At 48.4% G+C, this 27,496-nt stretch overlaps 2 protein-coding genes across 2 annotated transcripts; both read left to right on the forward strand.

Moving 5' to 3' along the window:
- The first annotated feature begins 1,362 nt into the window (after window positions 1-1,362).
- LOC121461891 (ubiquitin-60S ribosomal protein L40-like) lies at window positions 1,363-1,791 on the forward strand. The gene has a single exon (XM_041673238.1). The coding sequence runs from the start codon at window positions 1,390-1,392 to the stop codon at window positions 1,774-1,776; it is 387 nt and encodes a 128-aa protein (XP_041529172.1). The 5' UTR covers window positions 1,363-1,389; the 3' UTR covers window positions 1,777-1,791.
- Window positions 1,792-17,545: 15,754 nt separating this feature from the next.
- On the forward strand, window positions 17,546-27,405 carry Pigz (phosphatidylinositol glycan anchor biosynthesis class Z). The gene is made up of 3 exons (XM_041673039.1): window positions 17,546-17,823; window positions 22,559-22,756; window positions 25,339-27,405. The coding sequence occupies exons 2-3, from the start codon at window positions 22,639-22,641 to the stop codon at window positions 26,868-26,870; spliced, it is 1,650 nt and encodes a 549-aa protein (XP_041528973.1). The 5' UTR covers window positions 17,546-17,823; window positions 22,559-22,638; the 3' UTR covers window positions 26,871-27,405.
- The last annotated feature ends 91 nt before the right edge of the window (window positions 27,406-27,496 follow it).

Consider the following 27,496-nt stretch of genomic DNA (forward strand, 5'->3'; position numbering starts at 1 on the left):
ATATTAAAAACAAACAAACAAAAAAAAAAACAAAAGGGAAGATAAGAGAAAGGACAAGTTATCCACAAAGGACGGACAACTGGCAGACTTAAGACTGGAGTTCAGACTATAATAGTGCAGATGTTGATGGGAGACACGTGTCGGCTTAGCCTGGAAACCTTGAGAGTAAGAAATGATCATCTGCCACTGAGAGCCCTGGGTTAGCGTGGAGAGATGACTCAGGAGTCAAGGGGTCTGTTGGTCCTGCCGAGGACCGTGGTGCAGATCACAACCATCTGCAACTTCAGTTCCAGGAGATCCAATGCCATCTTCTGGCCTCTGTGGGGACCAGGGGCACATAAGGAAGGAAAACTCACCTCAGAAGAATACAGAGTGATACAAGATGTGACAGGGCTCCCAGACCTTAGCACAACTGTCTCCATGATGGAAATGCCATTCAGGCTGTAACACTCCGCATGTAGACAGTACCACCTGCCAATCTAAAAACAAAGACCTAAGCCGGGCGATGGTGGCTCACGCCTTTAATCCCAGCACTCGAGGCAGAGGCAGGTGGATCTCTGTGAGTTCGAGACCAGCCTGGTCTACAGAACTAGTTCCAGTACAGGCTCCAAAGCCACAGAGAAACCCTGTCTCGGAAAAAAAAAAAAAAAAAACAAAGACCTAATCCATCAAAGTCCATATAGTTCTGGCTGGGAAAGTCTCTAATGTACTAACCTTGCTTTTTAGCTCCTGTAGTTCTGCTTCTGGCCAATTGCTCTTGTTAACTGAAGCATATCAACCCAAGACATGGTTTCTGTGCTTAAAGGCTCATCCATCCGGAGAAAGGCTCAGAGCTACCCTGGGATCCTGAACACCCGGTGTAATTGCCAGCTGGCTAATAAAGGCTTTCTGTTGGCTTCACCCATGTTCAGGCAGCCTTCTCTGGTGAATACCCCACAACACAAGACAAATGAGAGAATGCTGCCAGGCTAGTGGCACGAGCCTGAATCCCAGCATCCTGGGGGCTGAGGCAAGAAAATCATAGCACATCTGGAGCCAGCCAGGAATACACAACGAGACCCTGTCTCAAGAAAAAAACTTTAGGACTGGAGAGATGGCTCAGTGGTTAAGAGCACTGACTGCTCTCCCAAAGGTCCTGAGTGCAATTCCCAGCAACCACATGGTGGCTCACAACCATCTGTAATGAGATCTGGTGCCCTCTTCTGGCCTGCAGGCATACATGCAGGCAGAATACTTTATACATCTTTTTTTAAAAAAGAAAAAACTTAAAAAGAGGAATTGCTGAATAAATAAATGTAAATAATGCATACAAGCTCCAAAAATCCTTTTAAAATAGTGAGAGTAAGCTTAACATGGTAGGCGGCGACCGAACGGGTTGCAGACGCCAACATGCAGATCTTTGTGAAGACCCTGACGGGCAAGACCATCACTCTTGAGGTCGAGCCCAGTGACACCATCGAGAATGTCAAGGCCAAGATCCAAGACAAGGAAGGCATCCCACCTGACCAGCAGAGACTGATATTTGCCGGCAAGCAGCTGGAGGATGGCCGGACCCTGTCGGATTACAACATCCAGAAAGAGTCCACTTTGCACCTGGTGCTTCGTCTGCGTGGTGGCATCATCGAGCCGTCCCTTCGTCAGCTTGCCCAGAAGTACAACTGTGACAAGATGATCTGCCGCAAGTGCTATGCACGCCTGCACCCCCGTGCAGTCAACTGCCGCAAGAAGAAGTGCGGCTACACCAACAACCTGCGCCCCAAGAAGAAGGTCAAATAAAGCCAGGGCATTAACTGGCCCATGACCCTGGGACCAAATAAAGTCCCCTTCCATCGAAAAAAAAAAAAAAAAGCTTAACATGGTAGCCCGTGCCTGTAATCCTAGCACTCGGGAGTCTAAGGCAGGAGGATAGAAGGCCAAGTTCAGCCTGAACTCTATACATAGCAAGGCCTTGTCTCAAAAACAAATATTTACACAGTGATTTTACAGAGAACATAAAATTTCTCTACCCAGGAATTGTATAGCAGTGTGCTGTGCAACATAAAAAAAAAAAATCCTAAACTTCAGCCAGAGCCAGTGTCACACGCCATTAAACCCAGCCACTCAGGAGGCAGGGACAGGGCATTGGGAGTGCAAGGGCAGCTACTGTTTGCTATTGTCTTAGTTACTTTTCTATCGCTGTGATAAAACATCATAACCAAGACAACTATAGGAGAAAGGGTTTATTTGGCTTACGGTTCAAGAGGGACCAGAGTCCGTCGTGGCAGGGTAGTGTGACAGCAAGCAGCAGACAAGGTGGCAGGAGCAGAAGCCAGCCGTCCCCATCCTGAACCACAAGCAAGAAGCAGAAAGGCAAAGAGAGACCAAGGAAGAAATGGCATGTGTCTTTAAACTCCGAAAACCTGCCCCCAAGCAGCACACTTCCTACAGCAGGGCCACACCTCCTAAACCTTCCCAAGTAGCATCACCGACTGGGGACCAAGTTCAGATGTCAGAGGCTGGAGGACATTCATCACTCAAACCACGGCAGCTGTGCAGTGAGACCCCGTCTCAGACGACAAATCCTGATGTCGTTTGCACCAAACTCTTCTTAGATGTGTACATCATGTTAGGGTTAATGGATTTTCTAAAAATCTAACACATTTTCCACGTGTTCAGATTTTTCTGTCCTTCTGCAAAATTTAATGTTTCGTTTTGATTTTTGAGACAGTGTTTCTCTGTGTAGCCCCGACTGTACTGGAACTCTCCCAGCATTGCGGAAGTTCGAGGCCGGCCTGGTCTACAGAGCAAGTTCCAGGACAGACAGAGCTCTGTTACATAGAGAAACCTGTGTTTAAAAAACAAACCAAAGGGCTGGAGAGATGGCTCAGCGGTTAAGAGCACTGACTGTTCTTCTAGAGGACCTGAGTTCAATTCCCAGCAACCACATGGTGGCTCACAACCATCTGTAATGAGATCTGGCACCCTCGTCTGGCCTGCAGGCATACATGGAGGCAAACTGTTGTATACATAATAAATAAATAAAATCTTTAAAAAAAAAAAAGGCTCGAAAAACCAAAAAAAAAAAAGGGAAAAGAAAAGAAATGTGCGCGCTGGGCGGTGGTGGTGCATGCCTTTAATCCCAGCACTCAGGAGGCAGAGGCAGGCGGATCTCTGTGAGTTCGAGACCAGCCTGGTCTACAAGAGCTAGTTCCAGGACAGGCTCCAAAGCGACAGAGAAACCCTGTCTTGAAAAACCAAAAAGAAGGAAAAGAAAAAAGAAAAGAAAGAAATGTACGCAAAATAAAAAAAAATGTGTGTGTGCCACCACCACCTGGCTTATTTCTTTCTTTTTAATTTATTTATTTTATCTTATTGTTTGAGTGTTTTGCCTGCATTATGTCTGTGCAGTGTGTGTGTGGTGCCCTTGGAGGCCAGAAGAGGGCACCAGATCCCCTAGAACTGGAATCACAGATGGTTGTGAACAAACATGGGAGTTGCTGGGAATTGAACCCAGGTCCTCTGCAAGAGCAACCAGTGAGTGCTCTTAACCACTGAACACCTCTTCAGTTCCTTCAGGAGAATTTTAAAATTTAATTCATAAGTATATTAGATACATCTCATTAAGTTTATTCCTAAATAGTAAGCTTTGTTGCTTTTGTTCTTCTTATCATGGTAATGAACTTAAATGAAATTTTTTCATTGGTTTTCTAATAAGGTGAGGATTTTTTCCTTTGTTTTTGTTTATTCTGTTTCTTTCTTTTTTTTTTTTTTTTTTTTTTTTTGGTTTTTCGAGACAGGGTTTCTCTGTGGTTTTGGAGCCTGTCCTGGAACTAGCTCTTGTAGACCAGGCTGGTCTCGAACTCACAGAGATCCGCCTGCCTCTGCCTCCCAAGTGCTGGGATTAAAGGCGTGCGCCACCACCGCCCGGCTGTTTCTTTCTTGTGAGAGTTTCACTATGAAGTCCTACCTTACCTGGAACTCACTGTGAACTTAAAAACTCAGAGATCTTCCTTATTTATTTATTATGTACACAATATTCTGTCTGTGTATGTCTGCAGGCCAGAAGAGAGCACCAGACCTCATTACAGGTGGTTGTGAGCCACCATGTGGTTGCCGGGAATTGAACTCAGGACCTTTGGAAGAACAGGCAATGCTCTTAACCGCTGAGCCATCTCTCCAGCCCCTGAACTTGTTTTTATTAAAAAAAGAAGACAAACTGGGTAGTGGTGGCACACACCTTTAATACCAGCACCTGGGAGACAGAGGCAGGTGGATCTCTGTGAGTTCGAGCCCAGCCTGGTCTCCAGAGTGAGTTCCAGGACAGCCAGGGTTGTTACACAGAGAAATCCAGTCTTGAGAGAAAAAAAAAGATGCAAAGTTGAAATGAGATGGGGAGGTAATGGGTGGATCTGAGAGAAGTTAGGGGAGAATTTGGGGTGAATATAATCGTCTTAGTGATTCTATTGCTGTGAAATGACCAATAACTAGGCAGGAGATAATAGGTGGGCCTTTCAGGGAGAGAGAGGAACTGGGGCAGAATCTGAGCTGTGTGGATTTCTTCAGTGAGATGCAGAGCAAGTTGGTCACATCGTACTGGGGAGCGGTAAAGAAACAGGTGCTAAAATGTAGACTAACAGAAACGGGTTAATTTAAGTTATAAGAGCCAGTTGAAAACAAGCCTAAGAAGGCCAAGCCTTCATAATTAATAATACGTCTCCATGTCATTATCCGAGAAAGAGCTGCCACTCCAATAGAGCCACTCCCTGTGAGCCAAGGGGGCCATCTTCATTCAGACCACCACAGTGACCAAAATATGTTCAATGAAATTCTCAAAAAAAACAATAAAAATATTATATTGGAGAAAGGAGAGAGAAGGGGAAGAAAAAGAGGGGAAGAAGGGAGAGAAGAGCAAAGAGACGCAGAGAAAGAAGAGACAGAGAGCACGGAGAGAGAAGAGACACAAAGAAAGAGGACTTCGCCTCTGCTCAGAGGGTTCCCCACACCCCTGCTTTCCTGACCCCATTACTTTCGCACACTCCCCCACACCCTGCCCCAGAGGACATATTTGTTTCAGCCCCTGCACCTGGGTAAACCATCCCCTCTGAGCTCTGTGGCCTATCTTGGGCCTCACTCTTGGAGACCAGCATTGTGTGGCTTTTGACAAATTGATGGAACATAGAATGGTTTCACCGCAGGACAAAATCCTTCATTCTCTTCATCTTCATTCTGGCCAACCCCTTGTCCTTTTGCTACTCCATAGCTTTGTGTTTTCCAGAAGGTCATACAGTTGGAAGCGGCTGTATGGATGCTGTAGGTCACCTCTCACCTAATAAAATACACTCAAGAGTCCTCTGTGTCGCCGAGATTGAAAGCTTATTTCTTCTTAGTACTCGATAATTTTCTGTTGTCTGGAGAGTCCGGATCATCCATCCACTGTTGAAGGTACCTTGATTATTTGCCGAGAATTGGCAACTTGGATAAAGCTGGTACAAACATTTTTGCTCGGGTTTCATGTGATTGGAAGATTTTAGTTCACTTAGTTAAGTACCAAGGGCTCAGCTGCTGCTTCGTATGGTGGTGACAAGATCTTACTTTTGTGAGAAATTGCTGAAGTGACTTCCAGACGGGCTGTGCCACTTTGCCTTCCCACCAGCAACAAACGGGCCCTTCTGTTGCTGTTCGTCCTTGCCAGATTTGGATGCTTCTTAGCTCAAGGCCCTTGGGTTTTCCAGGTATAAAACGATGCCACCTGGATAGAACCTTTCTTCCCTTTTGGAGTCGGTATCTCTCTGTTCTAGTTCCTGCCAAATTCAGAGAGCATTAAATAATACCTGTGAAATGCTTGTGTCTCTCTTGTTCCTGACATCAGACTAGGGAAAGCTTTTATTTTGTGTACGTAAACCACGATGTTGGCTCCAGTACTAAGATAAATATATCTTATAATGAGAAACTCTACACCTACTCAATAGAAGTGTCTATGCAGAATAAATTGTTGAATTTTCCACCTCTATAAGAGTAAAGTTTGTGGTGTGTGTGTGCACATGGGTGCATTCATGTGTGTGCATGCCCTTGTGTGCATACATGTATGTGCATACATGTAGAAGCCAGAGGTTGACATCGGCTGTCTTCTTCCGTCACCCTCCAGATATATCATTTCGGTTTGTTTTTGTTCTTCAATACAGGGTTCCTCTGTGTAGCTCTGGCTGTCCTGGACCTCGTTCCAGCTGTAACCACAGCATTTGGGATGCTGAGCTGTGCTGCCTGACTCTGCAGGAAGACCTCATCTTCTAAAGAAAAAGAAAAAAACAAAAAACACTGCTCAGGCTTTCTCATCTCACAGCCCTGAAAGAAACAGCTACAGAGTTTCAACAGATACAAAACCTCAGGGAACCCTGGGGGGGATGGGAGACTGTAGGAGTCAGAGGACCAGGGGTTTGCTGTGTGACTCTGTCTTTTAGTAATGGCTGAAGCTACATCCATAAGGTCTCACCAACATGTCTGTCCAGGTGTGAGCTGAACACGCATGACACCTATAGACGTGCCAAAGTGGATGAGGGAAAGACCAGCAGACCGCAACGCTGCACAAAGAACTAGAGACGACCAAGGAACACACACACACACACACAGTCTTCCCCAAGGAAGAGCACACCAACTGGTTATCCAGTACCAATGGGCAGCCCTGAAAACATATGTGAGTAACATGGATTGAGCAGGTTTTATCTATGTATTTAATTATATATATATATATATATATATATATATATATATATAGTGTGTGTGTACATAGCAACAATTAATGAAAAACAAGGACATGAATTTGAAAGAGAGAACAGTAAGTGGTATATGAAAGGGTTGGAAGGAGAACGGGAAGAGATAAATTATATAATTGTATTATAATCTCAAGAAAACAAAAGAAATCGTTTGAAAAGGAAAAGGAAAGGAGCCTCACGAAGAGAAATTCAACAGACCCTAGAAGGGAACAGGGACTTCTGCAGCAAGTGAGCAGAGACCTCACAACAAGTAAGCAAGGACAGCTACAGACTTTCTTATCTGAGCCTTTGTCTCTGAGGAGAACCACAAGACAGAGGTGGGAAAGCTGCGTGTGCAGAAACAGCTCGGCCACGATGCGCGGAAGAGACGGGTGGAGCTCCTAAGGGCAGCTGTCGGGACAAAATGCTCTTTTGATCTTCAGGTCAAACCAGGGTCTCTTTAGTGAGGACCAGGCTGAAGCCGCGCACCCAGCCTTTGGATGAGTCCCACCCACTCTCGAGGGTCATCCTGTTAATGATTTGAGACCTTCCTGGTGTGCTTCAGCTTCTTTCACAACGCGGGGGGCCCAAAGCCCTGCCTGTGGGAGCCAAGAAACAGGGAATTGAAAGTCAGCGTCACCTGGGCATGACTTGTCCTTAGAGTCCCATGAGAAAGAAAGGCTCCTGGGAACCATGGAGATCAGCCGAACGAGAAATGGGAGGCCTCACTTTGTGGCTCAAACCTCTGTGACGGTTGGCTCTCCACATAAGGTCTGGAGCAGTCTAAAATGTTCCCTTCTCCCAGCAAGGGACCCCATGCCTCTGACAGCAAGACCTGAGAACTGTAGGTTGCATAGGATTCCAGACAGGAGATCTCCATGCCTGGGTCTCTGGTCACCCCGCAGCCGGAGCTGCACGGTAATCCTACCGGCTGGTAAAGGAATCCACAGAAAGGGGACAATGTTTCACTGATATAAACCAGGGGAAAGTGCCCAGGGCAGAAGACTAGACATACATTAGGAGAACCGTATGAAATGGCCGATTCAAAAAAAAAAAACCCGCATCACTACCAGATGCAACCAAACCCCACCTTTGAGACGGAAGCACTCACAGAGGCGGATCCATGGTGCCACCTAGTGGGCATAGCGAGAGAACAGCCTGCTTCGTTGATGGTGACGTCAGATCTGTGGGGCTCCCACTGGGTTTCACAAGCTAATTAAAAAGGGCGTGGACTCTGGGAACCGTCAGAGCACTTTTGTAACATAAGCCAGACTTGAGTTCAAGGCTTCTAAGCTAGACACCAAACATTGTGAGGCCCCAGAAAGGGCACACGTATTTGAAAATCTCTGCATATCAAGATGAGAGGAACCATGAAGGCGGGTACTGTGTTTTTCTGAGACAGGGTTTCTCAGTGTAGCACTGGTTGTCCCTGGAACTTGCTCTGTGTACCTCACTGACCTCGGACTCAGAAATCCTAAGGCAGGTATTATTAAGTTGCTTTAGAAGGAACTGGAGAGGGGCTGGAGAGATGGCTCAGTGGTAAGAGCATTGCCTGCTCTTCCAAAGGTCCTGAGTTCAATTCCCAGAAACCATTAAAAAATAAAATAAAATAAAATAAAAAATAAATAAAAAAAAATAGAAGGAACTGGAGAGATGGCTCAGTAGTTAAGAGCACTGGTTGCTCTTCCAGAGGACAGGGGTTCCTCTCCCAGCACCCACACAGTAGCTCACAAATGTCTATAACTCCAGTTCCAAGGTTTCTTACTCCACCTTCAGACACCAGGCATGATGTAGTGCACAGACATACACGCAGACAAAATGCCCATACACATTCGCTGTGGAACAATCCTTCTGTGCACTGTAAATATGCGTTATTTTCATTGGTTAATAAAAAGCTGATAGGCCAGCAGCTGGGCAGGAAGTCAGCTGGAAAAGCCAAACTGAGAATGAGGGGAAGAAGGAGAGTGAAGTTGAGAGAGATGCCAGGCAGCCAGGGAACAAATGGGAAGTGTGAAAAGTAGGCAACGAGCCATGAGCCATGTGGTAAAACAAACAGCAATATGGGTTAATTTAAATGTGAAAGTTGGCTAGTGACAAGCCTGATCTGTCAGCCGAGCGTTTATAAGTAATATAAGCCTCAGGCTGGTAATTTGAAAGTGGCTGCTGGGACAGGAAACTCTGCCTACACACATTAAATAAGTAAATCCACTTAATAGCCTTTTAGAGTCTGTGAGATGGCTCAACGGATAAAAGTGCTTCTTGTCAAGTCTGACCACCTGATTTCCAGGCCCCCAAACCACAGGATGGAAGAAGAACACATGCGCGCGCTCATTCGATAGATAGATAGATAGATAGATAGATAGATAGATAGATAGATAGATGATAGATAGATAGATGATAGATAGATAGATGATAGATAGATAGATAGATGATAGATAGATAGATAGATAGATAGATAGTTGATAGATAGATAGATGATAGATAGATAGATAGATAGATAGATAGATAGATAGATAGATAGATGATAGATAGATGATAGATAGATAGATAGATAGATAGATAGATAGATGATAGATAGATGATAGATAGATAGATAGATAGATAGATAGATAGATAGATGATAGATAGATAGATAGTAGATAGATGATAGATAGATAGATAGATAGATAGTAGATAGATGATAGATAGATAGATAGATAGATAGATAGATAGATGATAGATAGATAAATGGGTTTTTCAAAGGGGTGGTTTGGAGTTTTGTTTGTTTGTTTTCTGTTTGTTTGCTTTGGTTTTATTGAGACAGGATTTCTCTGTGTGGCCCTGGCTGTCCTGGAACTCACTCTGAAGACCAGGCTGACCTTACACACAGAGATCTTCCTGCCTCTGTCTCCTGAGTGCTGGGATTCGGACCTGAACCTCAGCTGCTCCTGAGCCTGGCATGACTCAGGCCTCTGTGCCCTCCTTTGCAACTAGAGGACAGTAGGAAGGGGTGGGGTGTTGTGGGATATTTAACTGTGTAAATATGTGTTACACAATAAGGGTTAAATAAGGGTTAAACAGAGCTGGGCGGTGGTGGCGCACGCCTTTAATCCCAGCACTCGGGAGGCAGAGGCAGGCGGATCTCTGTGAGTTCAAGACCAGCCTGGTCTACAAGAGCTAGTTCCAGGACAGGCTTTCCCACAGAGAAACCCTGTCTCGAAAAACCAAAAAAAAAAAAAAAAAAAACCAAAAAAAAAAAAAAAAAGGATTAAACAGGAGAATGTTCTTACTATGACCTGTCTTCTCTTAAAACTACTGAAGTTTTTCCTTTGTTTTATTTGTGGGGTTCTCTGATTCCTGAAAATGCCATTCTTTGTTCCCATTTATTTACTGTCTTAGTTAGGGTTACTATTGCTGCGGTAAAACACTGTTGACCAAATCAACTTGGCAGCTTATGGTGCCACAGCGCAATCCATCACTGAGGGAAGTCAGTCAGGACAGGAACTCAAACATGGCAGGAACCTGGAGGCAGGAGATAATACAGAGGCCATGGAGAGGTGCTGATCACTGGCTTGCTCAGCCTGCTTTCTTATACAACACAGGACTACCTGCCACAATGATCTGGGCCCTCCCATATTGATCACTATTTAAGGAAATGTCTCATAGGCCAATCTGGTGGTGGAGACACTAATGTTGGCCTTGAACTCATGGCAATCCTTGTGCCTCAACCTCCAGATTATAGGAATTACAGGTGTGAGCCACCACACAGACACCAGTGGCTCTATAAGAAGATGGCAGAGAGGCTAGAGAGATGGCTCAGCAATTAAGAGCACTGGCTGCTCTCCCAAAGGCCCTGGGTTCAATTCCCAGCACCCTCATGGCAGCTCACAACTGTCTGTAACTCCAGTTCCAAGGGATATGACACCATCACACAGACACACATGCAGACAGCACACCAGTGCATATAAAATAAAAATACCTCATTAAAAAAGATTTTCTTGACCTCCTAGAGTATGGAAAAATTAATTTGAATGTATCAGACCCCCAAACACACTGATTCAATGTCTTCAATTACAGACCAAAACATAGGAGGAAAACCGGAAAGTAGGCAAAACTTTCTTTGATCCAAAAACATGGTCCAGGACTGGAGAGATGGCTCAGTGGTTAAGAACATTGACTGTTCTTCCAGAGGACCTGAGTTCAATTCCCAGCAACCACATGGTGGCTCACAACCATCTGTAATGAGCTCTGGCACCCTCTTCTGGCCTGCAGGCATACATGAAGGCAGAACGTTGTATACATAATAAATAAATAAAATCTTAAAAAAAAACAAAAAAAAAACAAAAAAAAAAAACGTGGTCCAAACCAGGCCTGAAAGCACAAACCTATAATTTTAGCTACTCAGGATTCTGAAGGAGGGGGAGCACCAGTTCAAAGCCTGCCTGGACTATAAAGTGACTTCAAGGGCATCTTAAATAACCTAGTGAGACCCTGTCAGAGAGAAGGGGGGGAAAAAAATCACATTTTTTTTTTTTTTGGTTTTTCGAGGCAGGGTTTCTCTGTAGCTTTGGAGCCTGTCCTGGAACTGGCTCTTGTAGACCAGGCTGGCCTCGAACTCACAGAGATCCCCTGCCTCTGCCTCCTGAGTGCTGGGATTAAAGGTGTGCGCCACCACCACCCAGCCGAAAAATCACATGTTTAGGCCAGGAGAGATGAATAAGGTACTTGCTACACAAACCTGAAGATCAAAATTCCATCCTCAAAACCCACGTAAAAAAAGACCAGGTGTGGCAAGGCGTGATGGTGTCTGCCTTTAATCCCAGAACTTGGTTTGTTGTTTTTTTGTTTTTGTTTTTGTTTTTGTTTTTTTCGAGACAGGGTTTCTCTGTGGCTTTGGAGCCTGTCCTGGAACTAGCTCTGTAGACCAGGCTGGCCTCGAACTCACAGAGATCCGCCTCCCTCTGCCTCCCGAGTGCTGGGATTAAAGGTGTGCGCCACCATCGCCCGGCTAATCCCAGAACTTGGGAAGCAAAAGTAGGCGGATCTCTGTGAGTTCAAGGCCAGCCTGATCTACACAGTAAATTCCAAGACAGCTAGGGATACATAAGGAAATTCTATCTCAACAATACACACACCCCCCCCCCAAAAAAAGAAAAGAAAGTCAGGTGTATACGCTTGAAATTCCAGTATTGGGGAGGCAAAGAGGAGGTCCCTGAGTACGGTGGGGGGGTTAAAGAGGAGGTCCCTGAGTACCGGGTAATATTCTTTTTTAAAAAATGCTCCAAGACCCCAGCGGCAGTAGGCAGCAGAAATGCTGTAGGTCCCAAATGGTGGTAGCGGGCCATGTGGCTACAGGCAGCGGGCCCTGGGAGCAGCCAGTCCCAGGCAGAGACGGCTGCTGGTCCCAGAGCAGTGGTGGCGGGCCATGTGGTGGCAGGCAGCGGGCCCTGGAAGCAGCCAGTCCCAGGCAGAGATAGCAGGCCCTGGGAGCAGCCAGTCCCAGGCAGAGACGGCTGCTGGTCCCAGAGCAGTCGTGGCGGGCCTGTGGCAGCAGGCAGAGAGCCCCAGGCAGAGATGGCTGCTGGTCCCAGAGCAGTGGTGGCGGGCCATGTGGCAGCAGGCAATGGGCCCCAGGCAGAGACGGTTGCTGGTCCCAGAGCAATGGCTGGTCCCAGGCAGGGAGATACATGGCAGGTGGGCAGGAGACAGAGACATGGATAGACACAACTTGCAGAGTGAGGTTGAATGTTTCTTCAGGGGGTTGTGGAGAGGAAAGAGTGAAGGAGAGAGAGAGAGAGAGAGAGAGAGAGAGAGAGAGAGAGAGAGAGAGAGAGAGAGAAGAGGAGAGACAGAAAAGGGGGAAGCGGAGAAGTGGGGAGAGAGGCAGAAGCAAAGCTGCCTCTCCAAGAGGAAGATGGAAAAGAAAGCAAGCTCAGGCCAGAAGCTGGAGATCAGCCTGCCTCAGTGGATGGGGAAGGGAGTGGGCGTGGCTTGTCTCTTAAAGAGACAGAATACCATAAACGGGGGGGGGGGGGGGCAAAGAGGAGGTCCCTGAGTATGGGGGGGGGAAGAGGAGGTCCCTAGGACTTACTGACCAGTTAGCCCAGCCCAACCTTCTGGCTGAGCTAGAACTCAGTTACAAACTACCTCAAAAAACAAGATGCGAAGCTTGCCCCCCCCCCCCCTTCTCTCTTTCTCTTAGAGACAGGGCTTCTCTGTGTAGTCGTGGCTGTCCTGGAACTTGCTCTGTAGCCCAGGCTGGCCTGTAACTCAGAGATCTGCCTGCCTCTCCTCCCTAGCTCTAGCATTAAAGGCGTGTTGAGGGGGGTCCTGCAGATGTCATCAGAGAAGAGAACCGTGCAAAGAAATAAAACTGAAACCCGGTGCAGACTGACTTCATCAACCTGGATCACACTTCGGGAGTCTAATGCCAGGCGGTTCACTGTCTGCATATTTAAACACAGTACAATCTGGGAAAGGTCTCCAGGCAACAGTCAGCCCAATTCCAGGTGCACAATAAGCTTAAGACGTGACTACACAGAAACTCCTTTACAAAGTACATGTGAGAGGCCGGGCGGTGGTGGCGCACGCCTGTAATCCCAGCACTCGGGAGGCAGAGGCAGGCGGATCTCTGTGAGTTCGAGACCAGCCTGGTCTACAGAGCTAGTTCCAGGACAGGCTCCAAAACCACAGAGAAACCTTGTCTCGAAAAAACCAAAAAAAAAAAAACCAAAAAAAAAAAACAAAAAAAAAAAAAAAAAAAAACAAAGTACATGTGAGGGTGGGTTCTGTAGCTAAAAGGCCTAGAATCTGGTGTGGTCTCTGACCATAGCATAGAGGTCTGCAGGCCATAAAGTATTTGTGACACCTCCCCCAAGGATGGGTGACAGTCCAGGGAGGGAAGAGTCTGAGGTCATCATTCTGGGGGATTTCAGGTCTGCCTCTGTAGCACAAGGTGGGTGAAGTCTGCCTCCACAGATGGCCAAAGGTCATTAACAAAATCCACTCATTTTCTAGATCAAATTTGGGTATTTGATTTCTATCTCCTCCTTTGAGGAGACACCCTTCATGACTAGTTTCATTCCTGTTCTCTTTGTCCTTTTCTATGAGTGCAAGAACCTCTGTGCCTCCAACAGGATGTGCTACCACCGCTCCGAACCAACAGTACCAGAGGTTGACCTCTGGCACACACACTGTACACGAACATGTAAGTACACACACACAAACACACTCCACATGTGTGCACGCCCGCTTTAAGGGACAGGGGTATGGCTAAGTAGTAGAGAACTTGCCTAGCAGGTATTCAACCCCAACACCAGATCTAGCATTAGCCATAAAGGGAAAACAAATTATTTGGGGTAAGCCCAAACCAGTCTCAAATGTGGCTTAGCCACCCTTCCTGTCTCTTCCTCCCCAAGTACTGAAGTTACAGGTGTGTACCCCACACCCAGCTTGGGAAGTTTTAACACATTAAATGCTGTCACAGTTGGAATCTGGCTTTCTGAGTGTCGCTGTTGAGAAGACACAAAACGGGGGTTCACGAGTGTATCTCAGTGGTGGGGTGTTTGTCTAGCATGCATGAGTTCCTAGGCTCCATCCCTAGCAATGAAAATGTTTACAGAGAGAGATGCGAGAAGTGAGCCGAGCATGGTGTTGAGGGTCAGTAACCCCATACTCAGATGGAGGTAGGATGGTCATGAGTTCAAGACCACCCTGGGCAAGGTGAGATCCTGGAGAGAGAGAGAGAGAGAGAGAGAGAGAGAGAGAGAGAGAGAGAGAGAGAATGTGAATGAACAGAGACTCAAAGCCATGACTTTAAAAGAAATAGTGTAACTACTTTGCAAAACAAGTTCACAGCTTCCTGTAAAGGCAAAGAAGGGCTAGCCTGGTCAGGTCTGCCGGTTCGAGCCCGTATTTAGACTTACAGGGAGTACTTACAAATTTAAGGCCAGTCTGAGCTACAGAATGAGTTCAGCCTGGACAACTCAGTGATGCCCTGTCTCAAAATACAAAGTTAAAGGGGTGGTGGTGGCTGATAGCTCAGTGACAGAGCATGCGTGGTGCCCTCCTTCAGCGGGCAACGCCGCAGCGGAAGACGTACTCCACCCTCCCGCAAACCAGCCCACCCACTTCTAGGAATTTTTCCAAGAGAAATGAAAACAGATATGCACACGAGTTTTATAGACATATGAAAGTCATTTTTATTCACAGTATCCCCAGCTGGAAACAACTTTGGGACTCTGTGAGGGTGCCCCGACTGTTTAACGGGTAAGACTGAGCAGTATCTCCATGCAGAGGAAAACCCCAGTGACAAGGGGGACACTATAGAGACAATCTCTGTCAAGGACTAGAGAGTGTATGTTGCCTTAGAGGCCATTTTGAGTTCAGCATTGACTCCTTTCTGAGGTTTCTCTGTAGCTTTGGAGCCTGTCTTGGAACTAGCTCTTGTAGACCAGGCTGGCCTCGAACTCACAGAGATCCGTCTGCCTCTGCCTCCCCAGTGCTGGGATTAAAGGTGTGCACCACCACCACCTGGCTTCCAGAGCAAAGATTAATCACCTTTACAGCTTCCAGCTCTGCCCCTCCCAGGTTCTTATTTTTCAATGTTAAATTTAATATACCTTTTAAAGTTTTATTTTTATTTTATGCACATTGGGTTTTGTTGTTGTTTTATTTTAAAAGCCTATTTATTTATTTATTTATTCATTTATTTATTTAGTATACAGGGTTCTGCCTGCCTGTGTGCCTATACACCAGCAGAGGGCACCAGATCTCATAATACATGGTTGTGAGCCACCATGTGGTTGCTGAGAATTGAACTCAGGACCACTGGAAGAGCAGCTAATACTCTTAACCTCTGAGCCATCTCTCCAGTCCCCTCCCAGCTTCTTAATAAGGTTCAGACATCTAAGCCTACACTGTACCTGCCTCAGACCTGCTTGCTTTAACTAAACAAACCAATTAGAAGTTGTTTTGGTGTGTCTTTTTGGCTCTGGTGAAGTCCCTGGCCCATCTCCTTCTGGATCCCCAGCAGCTGGTTGAGGACAGTGAGGGGGAAAGGCCCCAGCCATCCCTGCCTTCCACGGGGTCTATAATATACCAGCCATAGTCAGTGTGTTTCCTTAGGTCATCTGCTCTTCAGCTCACATGCCTAACACCCCAGCCCAATTTTTTGTTATTTTGAGGGAAAGGGGGCCAGGTTTCTTCTAGGGAGGACTGTCTTTCTAGGAATAATTCAGACACCAACAAGAGAAGAGCCACACATTATGAACTTGCCATTGGGAACAAATTGCCTGTGTGGGGGATGTGTGGTCATAGGTCACACACCTAGGCAGCTGACACCCTCCACTCATCTGTAGCAGGAGAGAGACATTGTAAACATTAAGTCCAAGTCAGGAGCTCTGTCCAGTGACAGACCTCAGTGCTGAGTCAGAGGAGAATACAATCGTCTGTTGTATTCGACCACTGGGGTGGACTTCAAAGGCATTGTGCTCCGTGAAAAGAGCCAGGCACACGAGAGCAGTGGCTGACTGCTTCTGTTTAGAGGACATTCTGGGAACAACGGGGGACAGTATTAGAAATCAGAGCAGCACATGTCTGGAATTGTGGAAGAGGTCGAAAGGCTGGAAAGAGGCTAGAAGGGAGCTTTGGGGGAAATGAAAATATGTTTCTTGAACTGGGGCAGTAGTTAGTCTGACCTTCCATTTGCCAAAAGCCTCAGGTCTCAGCCAATACAAACACTTTCTGGCATTTATTGTAAATAAATATTATCTCCATATAGTAGTTCTTTAGCTTTCTTTGTTGTTTGTTTGTTTTTTAATGTGAACACTATTGTGGAGCCTGAGGGAGTACAGACAAGTGACTCTGTCCAGATCTTACTAAATCAGGATTTGGAAGAGTCAAGCCTTCCTCCACCTTGCCAATTTAGTAACCCGAGAAGCTTTAGGGAAACATCGTGCCACCAGGGGGCAGCTTCACAGCCAGCGAGCCACAAGCCCCTCCAGCAGTAGGCGGGGATACGAAGGACCGGTGGAAACTACAGGCTCCGGAGTGGTGCATAGATCTGCAGAGGTGGGCTGTGACGGGGCTGTGACGTGTCCCTGCGTGGTGGGCACTGCATCGCGTGGCTACGCTCTGCACACGGCCCTTCTCGCAAAGGCAGCATTGGTGCTAGCCTCCCCGAAGCCCCCGCCCCACAACTCTTGGGGCGGGGCCAAGACTTCTGCCACCCTTCGCTCTCCAGCAAGTAGCCGGTCCGCACCTGCACCAGGCACAAAGGGACAGCCTACGTCAGCCTGGAAGGCGCTGCCTCCAGCAACTGCCTGGAGAGCTCAGCATCCCGGGAGAACGGAACCGGCTGCAGAAGGACCACTTCCCTGTCCCACTCCCTTAGTCGATCTCCGCCCCTGGCACGGGAACCTCCTCTGCGTTCATCTTGGTTTGGTTTGGTTTGGTTTTAGTGGGGTTTGCTTTTGTTAGGGGCTAAAGACGAGCACAGGACCTCAGTCATGCTAGACTAGCTCCCTACCACGGAGAAATAAACACACACACACACACCAGCATAGGGTGACTGTTTCGAACGACAAAAGTGTGTGACTGAAAGCTAGTGTGGTGGCGCACGCCTGTAATCCAGCTCTAGAGAGGGTGAGCCGGTGGATGGCAAGTTCGAGGCCACCGAGACCCTGTCTCAAAACAAGCAAGCAAAATGTACAGTGAGAAACAGTCTGGCGAGACTACGCTAGTACTAAAAAAGGAAGCTAATCTGGCATGGGTTTACAAGGAGGCGCTGCTGACAGTATGCGCTCACGGCACTGGCAAAGTAGGATCAGTTCCTCAGGAGTCCCCACCGCGACCACGGCCGACTGCGGGACTGGGGGCGGGGGCGCACACAATTGTCCCCGTTCTTCTCCGCCCCGCCTAGCGAGTTCTCCCTGATCTCTGGCCTAATTCCCTGGTGGAAGTCCAGAGCAGGCTGTGGAGAGGGAAAACCATCGCCCCACCCCACCCTGCAATCCTCTGTCCCGCAGGCGCAGGGCGTTAGAGCCTAGGGCGCAGGCCCTCACTCCCGATGACCCTGGTAGCCAGCGCGGCAGGTGCAGCCCGAGGCAGCGCGTGGGTGAGTCAGTCCCAGTCTGGGAAGAGTGGCTGGGGACGGGATGAGGGCGCAATGCGGGCAGGCAAAGGGGATCCGCCTTTAGTTTTGCTCCGAGCCCAAGCCCACAGACCAGCAGGGGAACAGTAGCGCTCACACGCAGCTTTCCCCCAAACTGCTCTGCAGGATGTGAGAACGCTGACCGGCAGGGAACCTAGGGGACAACAAGGAACTCTTGATGACATTTTGCTGGGAAGGGAGGCTCAGGGCACTTTCCGTATTAGAGCACTGGCTTAGGGCCCAGAAGGCCTAGGCTTGTATCCTCTCCTGTTACCGGACTTGCCTCTCGGAGAGCCAGGGTCCTAGGCGGTTCCACAGCCATACTGAGTCTCCGTATCCCTATCTATAACACAGCAGCAAGGTCCCAGTGGAAATGAAACTTTAAAACGCTTCAAAGTGTGGCGAAAGATGTCTGTGTGCACCAAGAGATCCCCTAATTTTAGCTAGGAAAATAGACTGCCTTTCTCCTGAGAGAACGGGACCCAGGAGTCGCATGGGGGCAAAGGGAAAGAGAAAAGGGGACCCTGTACGCCAGCACAAAGCTTTCTTGTGGGCGGCTGGGACAGTTGCTTTCAGTCAAGAGAACATCCTTCCCCTGTCCTCAAATGTCAAGCATCTCCTCCAGACACTTTTACCTCAAACCATGGAAAGGAACTGTCAAAATGGTCAGGGACCGCCGGGAGGTGGTGGCGCAGTCCTTTAATCCCAGCACTCGGGTGGTAGAGGCAGGTGGATCTCTGTGAGTTCGAGGCAAATCTGGTCTACAGAGTGAGTTCCAGGACAGGCTCCAAAGCCACAGAGAAACCCTATCTGGGGGTGGCGGTGGGGGGGGGGGGGGGGGGGATGATGGTCAGGGCCTTGGCTTTTTCTGGTAGGAAGCAAAGTTCCCATTTGATGGCCCGGAACTGCGAGGGTGTGGTAAACTTAATGGTATGCCCCAGCTGCCCGCTCCCTTCCACTCTCCTGATGCATTTAAGGTTGGCTGTTATATTCTACGTCAATCAAAGAACAAACAGTTCCCTTCCGGCAACCAAAAAAGGAGGCTTGGAAGGTAGAGTCCCCTGAAGAGTTCAGTGCAGACTCAGGGTCAAGGTAAGGGTGGGTGAAATGCCAGCCAGCAGGAAAACAGGGTTAGAAGTCACTGCGAAGTCCAACAAGGATCCTGGAGACTAAGCGAGTTCTTGACTTAGTCTCTTAGTTCTTGGTAGTGCTGGGGCCCTTCTCCCGTGGCGTTTGAAATCCCTCCAAACGTCAAACGCTAGATCCAAGAAGATCCATCCTAAGGACCTCCGTCCTTTTTAGCAAGGACCCAGCAGCTATGGACTGGAAGATTCAGTTTGAAGGTAGGGACTTTCCTTACTACACTGGGCCACACATAATTGCAGCCCCCAGAGCAGGTAAGGTGCTGAGCATCAGAGAAACACCAGGCACCAGGAAGTGGACCCAGGCCTCTGACTCAGCGGGCAGCCTCTCCCTTCTCGGGTCCCACAGATGTCCGGTCCCCCAGCTTCCACCTTGGTGCGCTGGTTATCCCCATCTTCTCGGTCTTCACACCCACTCTCTCGCCCTAGTCTCTTCACCACCTCCTGGGAGTGGTCCCTTTCACCCAACATGTCTCCTGGCTCTGGGAGACTCACAGGCAGGGGGCTGCGGGAGACGCAAGATTTGGACCAGAGCTCGGGCAGATGTGTGTGTTCAATTGCCTGAACCAGCAAACTAAACCGGGTTGGGCGAGACTTGCCATTCCCCACCACACAGACACGGGTGTTGGCTCAGCCCCCAAGGTTGTCTGCGGGAGGAGACCACTGAGAGGGCTTCTGTAACCTGGCACCAACCTGGGGAGCCGCTGGGGTGTGTTGCGGGTCTCGAGATTCTGGCATTTGTGGTCAGTGCACCCATCTTGCCACCTCCTCTTGGGGACCTTCTGTTATTCGTGACAGATGTCCTCAGTGGGTCATCTGCACTCTGGACTGGGTCTAAGTTGGAGTCCAGTGGATCTTAGCCCCGGGGGAATCTCAGCCCAGCAGGGTAAGAAAGGATCAGGCGACTGGCAGAATGCACTGGGGTGCAGGGTGCCTCACAGGGATCTTGGCAAGGCGGCTTAGAGTTGAAGAAAAATGGATACTGAAATCAACTATTTGTTACATCTGCCTTTTTTTTATCCTTTTTTTTTTCTTTTCCCCACAATGCTAAGGTAGGCACTCATTTACAGCCGAGAAATAAATTGGTTTTGAGACTGGTTTTAAGTGCAAGTGACAGGGTAGGAACTTGAACCCCACGTTGCTTGATGCCACAGCTGCTTTTAAGCTCTATGCAATCAGAATAACAAGCAATGGCAGCAGTAGTAAGCAAAAAAGCTCCGAGGAATGTCTCCGAGGAATGTAAAAAAAAAATAAATGGTAAATGGTGAGGGGCTGGAGAGATGGCTCAGTGGTTAAGAGCACTGGCCGCTCTTGCAGATTTGCAGTTCAAATCCCAGCAACCACATGGTGGCTCACAACCATCTGTAATGAGATCTGGTGCCCCATGCAGGCAGAACACTGTATCCATAATCAATAAATATTTAAAAACAAAAACAAAATAAATGGTGTGGTTGGAGTGCCAAATTGCATCTAAAAGGGCTTTCCAGCAAAGGCGACTCACAACCAGCTATGTTCCGATGTTTGGGGTTCCATTCCTTTACAGTCGATGTTCATCACATTCACAGTAGACCCCCCCCCCTTCCGATGTTCACAGCAGGTGCCCCTCAAGACTGGGGATTCAGTTTCTCAAGGTTCAGGGTTTACTTCAGCATCTGAGACAGCAGAATGGTGCACTCTCAAGAGTGGAAGGCAGACCTAGCCCAGAGTCCACAAAAAGGGCTGCCTCTCGTGCTGGGACTTGCAAATCCCACTGCCCATCTCTGGGACTGTCTTGGGGGACGGCTTCCTCGAAGAGGTGGAGGGTTTTTTAGAAACCATGCTTTCCCGTAATTCAGTCAGACACAATTACAGAAATATGTGCAAAAGAGCAACCAGCCATAAAGTTGAGAGACGGACTATGGAAAGAGCAAGGGTTCTTGAAGAACATATGCAAGGGTTAACTATCTCAAACACAGTCAAGCAACGGTGGTGCACCCCTTTAATCCCAATACTCAGGAGGCAGAGGCAGGTGGATCTCGATGAGTTTGGGGCCAGTCTGGTCTACAGAGTGAGTTCCAGGACAAACTCCTAAGCAACACGAAGAAACCCTCTCTTGAAAAACAAAACAAAAAACAAAACTATCTCAAAAAAAAAGCTCAGAGTTTACTGGGGAAAGAAAAATGATGTTTTGTACCTGCTCCTGGAGGCAGGGTTCTTCCTGGGGGTGGCACTTTCTGGGATCCCTCCAGAGCCTGCTGGGCAGAGCCTTGTCCTTCCTACCTGACCTGTCTTATACAAGCCCTCTTACTTATCTTTCTCAGTTTACCAATCTTGCCATTTTAACCCTAGCTTTTATTTTTCCCCCTAAGATTTATTTATTATGTATACAATATTCTGCCTGCATGTATGCCTGCAGGCCAGAAGAGGGCACCAGATCTCATTGTAGATAGTTGTGAGCCACTGAACTCAGGACCTCTGGAAGAGCAGCCAGTGTACTTTACCTCTGAGCCATCTCTTCAGCCTCCAAACTTTCATTTTCTTAAATATTTATTATTTTATGTGTATGAATGTCTTGCCTGCATGTGCATACCTGTTGAACCTGGGTGGTGTTGACGTAAGCCTGTGATCCCAGCCCTCAGGAGGCTGAGGCAGGTGGATCTTTGCAAGTTCAAGGCCAGCCTGGTCTACTGAGTGAGTTCCAGGATAGTCAGGGCTACACAGAGAAACCCTGTCTTAAAAGAACAAAAAACAAATGAACAAAAAAAGAGGGGTTTGGACCCTCTGAGACTGGGGCTACAGGTGGTTGTAAGCGACCCTGTGGGTGCTGGGAATCCAATCTGCCTTCTCTACAAGAAGCTACAAATGCTCCTAACCACCTTTAACATTAATCTTTTTTTCTCTCTTTTTTTAATTTATTTATTTATTATGTATACAATATTCTGTCTGTGTGTATGCCTGCAGGCCAGAAGAGGGCACCAAACCTCACTACAGATGGCTGTGAGCCACCATGTGGTTGCTGGGAATTGAACTCAGGACCCTTGGAAGAGCAGGCAATGCTCTTAACCTCTGAGCCATCTCTCCAGCCCTCTCTAACATTCATCTTAACTGTAACATGGTTGCTCTTTGTTTTAGTTTGGTTTTTCACCTGATCTTTTTATGTCTGCCAAGTACTGGGATTACTGGATACACTACCACATGTTAACTTTTTGCTTTGTTTGTGTGTTTGTTGTTGTTTTGGCTTTTCAAGATGGGGTTTCCACATAACAGTCCTAGCTGTCCTGGAACTAGCCCTTGTAGACCAGGCTGGCCTTGAACTCACAGGAATTCACCTGCCTCTGCTTCCCAGTGCTGGAATTAAAGGTGTGCACCACCACCGCCTGGCCTTGTTTTTGTTTTGTTTTGAGACAGTATTTCTCCGGTGTCCCAGGCCTGGAACTCGAAACCCTCCTGTGTCCACCTGTCCCCCTGTCCCATGTTGGGACTACAGATGTGTGCCAATCATGCCTTAGTGTTATTGTTTCTATGTTGCTGTACGGTGTAGTCCACGTTACAGTAACCACCAAATGTCATCCTCCCAGATGTTGATCTCCAGAGTGGCACCCGTGACAGCTGTGACATCATCCCAGGCTTTCAGCCCTGTGTTTGACCTGATGTGAAGATGGCCGCCAGGGTGATCTGGGGGAGCCTTGGTCTGCTTCGGGTTGTGTGGTGTCTCCTTCCCCAGACTGGCTACATACACCCAGATGAGTTCTTCCAGTCACCCGAGGTCATGGCAGGTAAAACCCCCACGTATTTTAATAAGACTGGGGTAGCAGTCGACATTTGGTGGGGGTGAATGAGCAGGCAGAGCTGCAGCCTCTCTGGGGTTAGAACTTGAGGTGGGAATGGACATTCTTCACCCTCCGGAGGATGTTAATGAAAAAACTGCCTCTTCCGTGTTTTCCTCCTTGGGCCAACAGATCACTCAGCATGTGATTCTGGACGTGTCAGCAGAATGACTTCATAGCTGGGCTTTCCTGGTGGCTAGGGAAGCTTGCCTGACATAAGGGAAGTTGTGAAGTTGTCTCGTGCAGGCTCAAGGAGAGTCCTCTCCCTTCAGGCCAAGATTAGTAGTCACACACAAACCCTTTTCTTTCTTTCTTTTTTTAAAAAATATTTATTTATTTATTATGTATACAATATTCTGTCTGTGTGTATATCTGTAGGTCAGAAGAGGGCACCAGACCTCATTACAGATGGTTGTGAGCCACCATGTGGTTGCCGGGAATTGAACTCAGGACCTTTGGAAGAGCAGACAATGCTCTTAACCACTGAGCCATTTCTCCAGCCCCCCTTTTTTTTCTTTATGTAATTTTTTAGGTATGAATATTCTATCTGCATGTATGCCTGCATGTCAGAAGAAGGCATCCATCACAGATGGCTGTGAGTCAGCAGGTGGTTGCTGGGATTTGAACTCAGGTCCTCTGGAAGGGCAGCCAGTGCTAACTGCTGAGTCATCTCTCCAGTCCTTTTCTTTTTTAGACATGGTCTCTCTATGACACCCTGGTTGTCTTGGAGCTCACTCTGGCCTCAAACTCAGCAAGGCCCTCCTACCTCTGCCTCCCGAGTCCTTGATTAAAGGAAAGGAGTTCACCACTATTCCAGACTCACCGTCTTTTCTTTTATGAGACAAGGTCTCATGCAGCCCAGGCTGGCTTTGAACTGCCTATGTCCACGAACCTGATTCTTTGGCCCCCACTCTTAGAGTGCTGTGATCACTGGCAGGTGCCGCTATGCCTGGTTTATGCTGTGCTTGGGATTGAACCCAGGATTTTGTGCACAATGGGCAGGCAATTATTTTGTTTTTTGAGACAGGGGCTCACACTGCAGCCCAAGCTTGCCCTTAAACTCATAGCAATGCTCCTAGCAAGGCTTCTGAGTGTGAGAGTCACCACACCACCTGACTGTTATACACTTCTAGCCCACTGGTCAGACTGTATCACATGACCACATCAGTCATAAAAACAGCTGGGGAATAAAGCCCTTATATCTGGCCACGTGCCCAGCTAAAAGACTGAAGGAGATGAGAAAGATTCAAAGACACTTGGTTTGATTTTCTTTTCTTTTTTTTTTTTTTCTTTTTTTGGTTTTTTTTTGAGACAGGGTTTCTCTCTAGCTTTGGAGCCTGTCCTGAAACTCACTCTGTAGACCAGGCTGGCCTCGAACTCACAGAGATCCACCTGCCTCTGCCTCCTGAGTGCTAGAATTAAAAGCATGTGCCACCACCACCTGGCGGTTTGATTTTCTTGCCCTTTTAAGATAGCATCTCTCTATACAGTTAAGGCTGGTCTCAAATTTGTAGCATTCTCACTCAGCTTCTAAATGTTACAAGTGTGCACCAGCAGCCAGTTGTGGTGGTGCATACCAGTAGGATTTGTGAGTTCAAGGCCAGCCTGGTTCCAGGATAGACTCCAAAGCTACAGAGAAACCCTGTCTCAAAAAACCAAAAACCAAACAAACAAACAAAAAACCAAAAACAAAACAAAAGAAACAAAAAAAAACAAATGCATTAGCACACTCAGCTTGAGGACTAGGATCGTGGCATAGGAAGCCTAACTCTGCCACCCTGCTCAAGAGGTAGATTTGAAACCGGGCGGTGGTGGCGCACGCCTTTAATCCCAGCACTCGGGAGGCAGAGGCAGGCGGATCTCTGTGAGTTCGAGACCAGCCTGGTCTACAGAGCTAGTTCCAGGACAGGCTCCCAAACCACAGAGAAACCCTGTCTCGAAAAATAAAAAAAAAAAAAAAGAGGTAGATTTGAACTGTAAGGTGGATATTTCAGTCTCCTCCCTGTATTTCTGAGATAAGTCTCTTTCATGGGCATAGGCACAAACTCCCTGACCTTAAACTCTTGATCCTCCTGCCTCTGCCTCTCAAGTTATGGAGTTCTGGGCAGGTGCCACCATGCCTGGCTTCCAAGCTCATTCTTGACGGCAGAATCTTATTCACCCCACTTATGGAAGGAACCATGTTCACTCTTTCCTTGCCGTTTCTGGAGGTCCCCCACATTGTTGTCAAAGGCCCTTTCATCCTTAAACCAGCCGGGACACATACAATCCTTCTCTTGCTTTGTTTCCTTGCCTGTGTCCTCTGCATCCAGGATGGTCTCCGCTGGTCAAGAGCTGGGGAGAGAAGACAGGCCACCTGAGAGATTCTCCCACAAAGTAGCTTTACCAAAGCAGGAAACCACCTGGTGCAAGCCCAGGGGTTGTGCTGGAAGTGTCCACTAGGAGGCCTTGCAATCTTGGTGCTGACTCCTAACTCTTCCAGACACAAGCCTAAACTTCGAACTGGCTCACCCCTGCCTCTCTCTCTGCAGAGGACATCCTGGGTGTGCAGGCTTCACGGCCCTGGGAATTTTACCCCAGCAGCTCCTGCCGTACTGTGGTCTTCCCACTGCTGACCTCTGGCTCTACCTTCTGGTTGCTCAGGTTCTGGGAAGAGCTGGGGCTCTGGCCTGGTCTGGTGAGTGGCTACGTGCTGCTGGTGGGGCCCCGACTCCTCTTCACTACCCTCTCCTTTGCCCTGGACTGGGCTGTGTACTACTTGGCCCCGCTGTGGGGGTCAGATCGCTGGAATGCTATGTGCCTGCTGTCTGGGTCCTATGTCACCCTGGTTTTCTACACAAGGACTTTCTCCAACACCATCGAGGGACTGCTCTTCACATGGCTGCTGGTGCTGGTGTCCCCTTATGTGGCATGGAATCCCACATCAGAGAAGCCTACTCCAGGCCCATGGTGCCATAGTTGCCTTCTCGGTGCTGTCATGGCTGCCGGCTTCTTCAATCGCCCAACCTTTCTAGCCTTTGCTCTGGTCCCCCTCTCTCTCTGGGGCATCCACAGAACCTTGAAACCTAGCATCACGGCCTTGATCCAGGAGGCCCTGGTGCTGTTGCCAGGGGCTGCTCTTGCTGCAATGCTGTTTATAACCATGGACAGCTGGTACTTCTCCAGCCTCTCCAGATCCAGTAGCCTTGTTCTCACACCTCTCAACTTCTTGTACTACAATCTGGACCCCCAAAACCTCGCAAGGCATGGCACACATGCACGGCTCACTCACTTGGCAGTCAATGGCTTCCTGCTCTTCGGGGTATTGCATGCTCAAGCCCTGCAGGCTGCATGGCAACAACTCCATAGCTGCTTCCGTGTGTTTGTGCAAACGGGCTTCTTGGGGATGCTGGGTGCCCGTGGCCTACTGTCTAGCTCCAAGTCTCATCTCCTTCTCCTCTACTTCACACCCCTGGTCCTGCTATCTGCCTTTAGCCACCAAGAGCCTAGATTCCTGATTCCCCTCATAGTCCCTCTAGTCCTGCTTTGCAGTCCACAAACCCAGCCTATACCCTGGAAGGGCACCCTGGTCCTCTTCAATGCCCTAGGTGCTCTCATCTTTGGCTGCTTGCATCAGGGAGGCTTGGTACCCGGCCTGAAGTATCTGGAACACGTAGTCCATGCACCCGCCCTCCCGGGCACGACCACACACTACATGCTTCTCTTTACTCACACCTACATGCCTCCCCAGCACCTCCTGCACCTCTCAGGCCTGCCATCGCCTGTGGAGGTGGTGGACATGGGTGGGGCTGAGGACTGGCTCCTGTGCCAAGCCCTGAACAACTTCAGCGGACAACCAGCCTGTCGACTGGCCGGCGGGCCACAGCTCTGCCGCCTCTTTGTAGTAACTCCAGGGACCAACAGGCATGCTCTGGAGAAGTGCGGTCTTCCTCTCAAGAATGAGACCCTCCTGTTTCCTCACTTGACCCTGGAGGACCCTCCAGCCCTGTCCTCCCTACTCAGCCAGGCTTGGAGGACCCACCTTAGTCTTCACATCATAGAGCTGGAGGACGCCCTGTCATGACAAAGGAGCCATGGCCCAGGATTCAGCCATAGAAGGAAGGTGCCACCCCACCTTCTACACAGGCTGCTGGGCTGGGACACTGGAACAGACTCCCACTGCTGGCTCTTCTGGGCACAGTGACAGGTTGTTCCTCTAGGTGAGACACCAAAGATCTGACCAGTCATGGTCCCAATGCCAAGGTCCCCAAAGAAACCTAGCACACCCACTGGCACGTGTCTATTTCTACGCCATTACTTCCGATTGCTGTAATGTCTAAAATATATAGTCGCACCTGGTTATCAAAGACAGTGAACTGCTGCTGACATCCCGAGTGGGCCTGCCCAACTTCTGACAATGCCTGACTTCTTGCTACCATCATTTCCAATCTCACAGTGTGAAGTGGGGACAGAGGGGCCTCACAGCTCTAGTCCCTAGCCTGTGACTCACAAACTGACGTGAAGGAAGTCCCTTCCACTTGGCCAACCACCACCCTGACGGATGAGAGGATCCTGAGGTCAGTGTGAGCTCACGTCCCATGGTTTGATACGCATGTCTCCACAAGGCTCTTTCTCTAGGAAGCCGTAGTTGTGTTGTATTTCATAGCACTGTGGTGCCTGCAGACGCAGTGTTTGGGTAGAACCAAAACA

Source organism: Microtus oregoni, unplaced genomic scaffold, assembly GCF_018167655.1.
Source record: "Microtus oregoni isolate MIOR12 unplaced genomic scaffold, Mior012 000023F_ref0000262, whole genome shotgun sequence".
NCBI lineage: Eukaryota > Metazoa > Chordata > Mammalia > Rodentia > Cricetidae > Microtus > Microtus oregoni.